Source organism: Fukomys damarensis, unplaced genomic scaffold, assembly GCF_012274545.1.
Source record: "Fukomys damarensis isolate Sample0158 unplaced genomic scaffold, DMR_v1.0_HiC HiC_scaffold_16, whole genome shotgun sequence".
Lineage (NCBI taxonomy): Eukaryota > Metazoa > Chordata > Mammalia > Rodentia > Bathyergidae > Fukomys > Fukomys damarensis.
Genome location: NW_022900928.1, coordinates 24,948,039 through 24,950,090, shown reverse-complemented (window position 1 = coordinate 24,950,090; position 2,052 = coordinate 24,948,039). Strand labels below are relative to the sequence as shown.

General features: G+C 41.1%; 1 protein-coding gene across 1 annotated transcript; it reads left to right on the top strand.

Annotated features, from left to right (window-relative positions):
• The first annotated feature begins 405 nt into the window (after positions 1 to 405).
• LOC104847671 (olfactory receptor 52M1) lies at positions 406 to 1,359 on the top strand. The gene has a single exon (XM_010603154.1). The coding sequence runs from the start codon at positions 406 to 408 to the stop codon at positions 1,357 to 1,359; it is 954 nt and encodes a 317-aa protein (XP_010601456.1).
• Positions 1,360 to 2,052: the final 693 nt, after the last annotated feature.

Sequence of the window (2,052 nt, the reverse complement as noted above, 5' to 3'; positions counted from 1 at the left end):
CTTCCAGGAGCTTTGACTCTGTAAAGCATTATAACACAGCCACAATGGTCACCTCATAACATGCCTGTAAAGGTGAATACTGAAAGGGTATAGAGCTGCTGAGGTCATTTCATTCATTGATGCAAGAACATCACTACTTGTGTGTCATACTGCAAAAAGATATTAATTCATTCAAATATGCATTTTTGCTTGTGCTTGTTAAAATTTCATGGACGTTGCACTACACTGTGACTTTTATAGTAGACAATTCTGTAATTATTTCTAAAAGTTTATTGTATAACATCTAGTCAGTGACTTCATTTTTTATTATATGACTTAAAAGTGAAATATTGTCCTTTCTTTCCAGGAAACAAAGGTTCTGCTGCATTTTGGGGCACAGATGAGAAAGTTTATCTACAAATAGTCATGCTAACATTTCATAACGTTTGCTCAGTACTCAGCTCTTTCCGCCTCATGGGCATTCCAGGACTGGAGTCCCTGCACATCTGGCTCTCCATCCCCTTTGGCTCCATGTATTTGGTGGCTGTGGTGGGAAATGTCACCATCCTGGCTGCTGTAAGCATAGAGCGTAGCCTGCACCAGCCCATGTACTTCTTCCTGTGCATGTTGGCTGTCATTGACTTGGTTTTGTCCACTTCTACTATGCCCAAACTGTTGGGCATTTTCTGGTTTGGTGCTGGTGATATTGGCCTAGATGCCTGCTTGGGCCAAATGTTTCTTATCCATTGCTTTGCCACCGTTGAATCAGGCATATTTCTTGCCATGGCTTTTGATCGCTATGTAGCCATCTGCAACCCACTGCATCATACCACTGTGCTCACCCATGCAGTGGTGGGTCGTTTGGGGTTAGCTGCCCTTCTCCGAGGAGTTCTCTACATTGGACCCCTGCCTCTGATGATCCGCATGAGGCTGCCCCTGTATAAAAGCCATATCATCTCCCACTCCTACTGTGAGCACATGGCTGTCATCACCTTGACGTGTGGTGACAGCAGAGTCAACAATGTATATGGGCTGAGCATTGGCTTTCTGGTACTGGTCTTGGACTCCATGGCCATTGCTATCTCCTATGTGATGATTTTCAGGGCTGTAATGGGGATGGCTACTCCTGAAGCCAGGGTGAAAACTTTGGGGACATGCAGTTCTCATGTTTGTGCCATCCTGATCTTCTATGTTCCCATTGCTGTTTCTTCTCTCATTCATCGATTTGGTCACCATGTGCCTCCTCCAATCCATACTCTGTTGGCCAACTTCTATCTCCTCGTTCCTCCGATCCTTAATCCCATTGTCTATGCTGTCCGTACCAAGCAGATCCGAAAGAGGCTTCTCCAAATCCTGAAGATACAAGCTAAGATCAGATGACTACAGCTCCCTCTTTTCTCTGAAATGAGCTCATGAATAAGAAGGTATTTGAATATGGAAGGCTTCTTCCTAGTTGGGAACCTGTCAAGAAGACTGAGATATTAGGGCCAGGCTTTATAGCTCCAAAGGAATGATAAAATTGAGTATAAGTTCTAAAGACAGAAGGCATCTGTTCTCTGCCTGGAGGATATTTGTGTTATGAAGAAAGCAAACCAACAACGATGTCAGTAACAAGTAACAGCAAGTGTTTATTCTGTACTTTTCATGCAATTCTTATAAAATCTGAAAACCTTATGAAGTATTGTTTGTATTTTATATCTGAGGAAGTAGAACAAGACATTATTGCTTTATGGATTACACACAAAGTTATTTAGGGCCCCTAGCTCAGTGTTTTGGTTGAAATTTACAACACATTAGAGTATTACTTACTAATACTTTTTACTTAGTTTGCTTTCTATAAACTATGCATTTTGAAAGTCACCTTAGCTATAAGAAACATTTCCTTAGTTAAATACAAGCCATTAAAATGCTGCTAAAATTGCTTATACTAAAAAAAAACATGTGTTCTAAAAGACTGACTTGTATGTACTTATGGAGAAATCACTCATGACCGAATGTGACCTGACAAAACTTACGGGCTCAAAGACGGGAAATGAGAAAATGATTGTCTTACTCAGTATTGCCCTTGTTGTA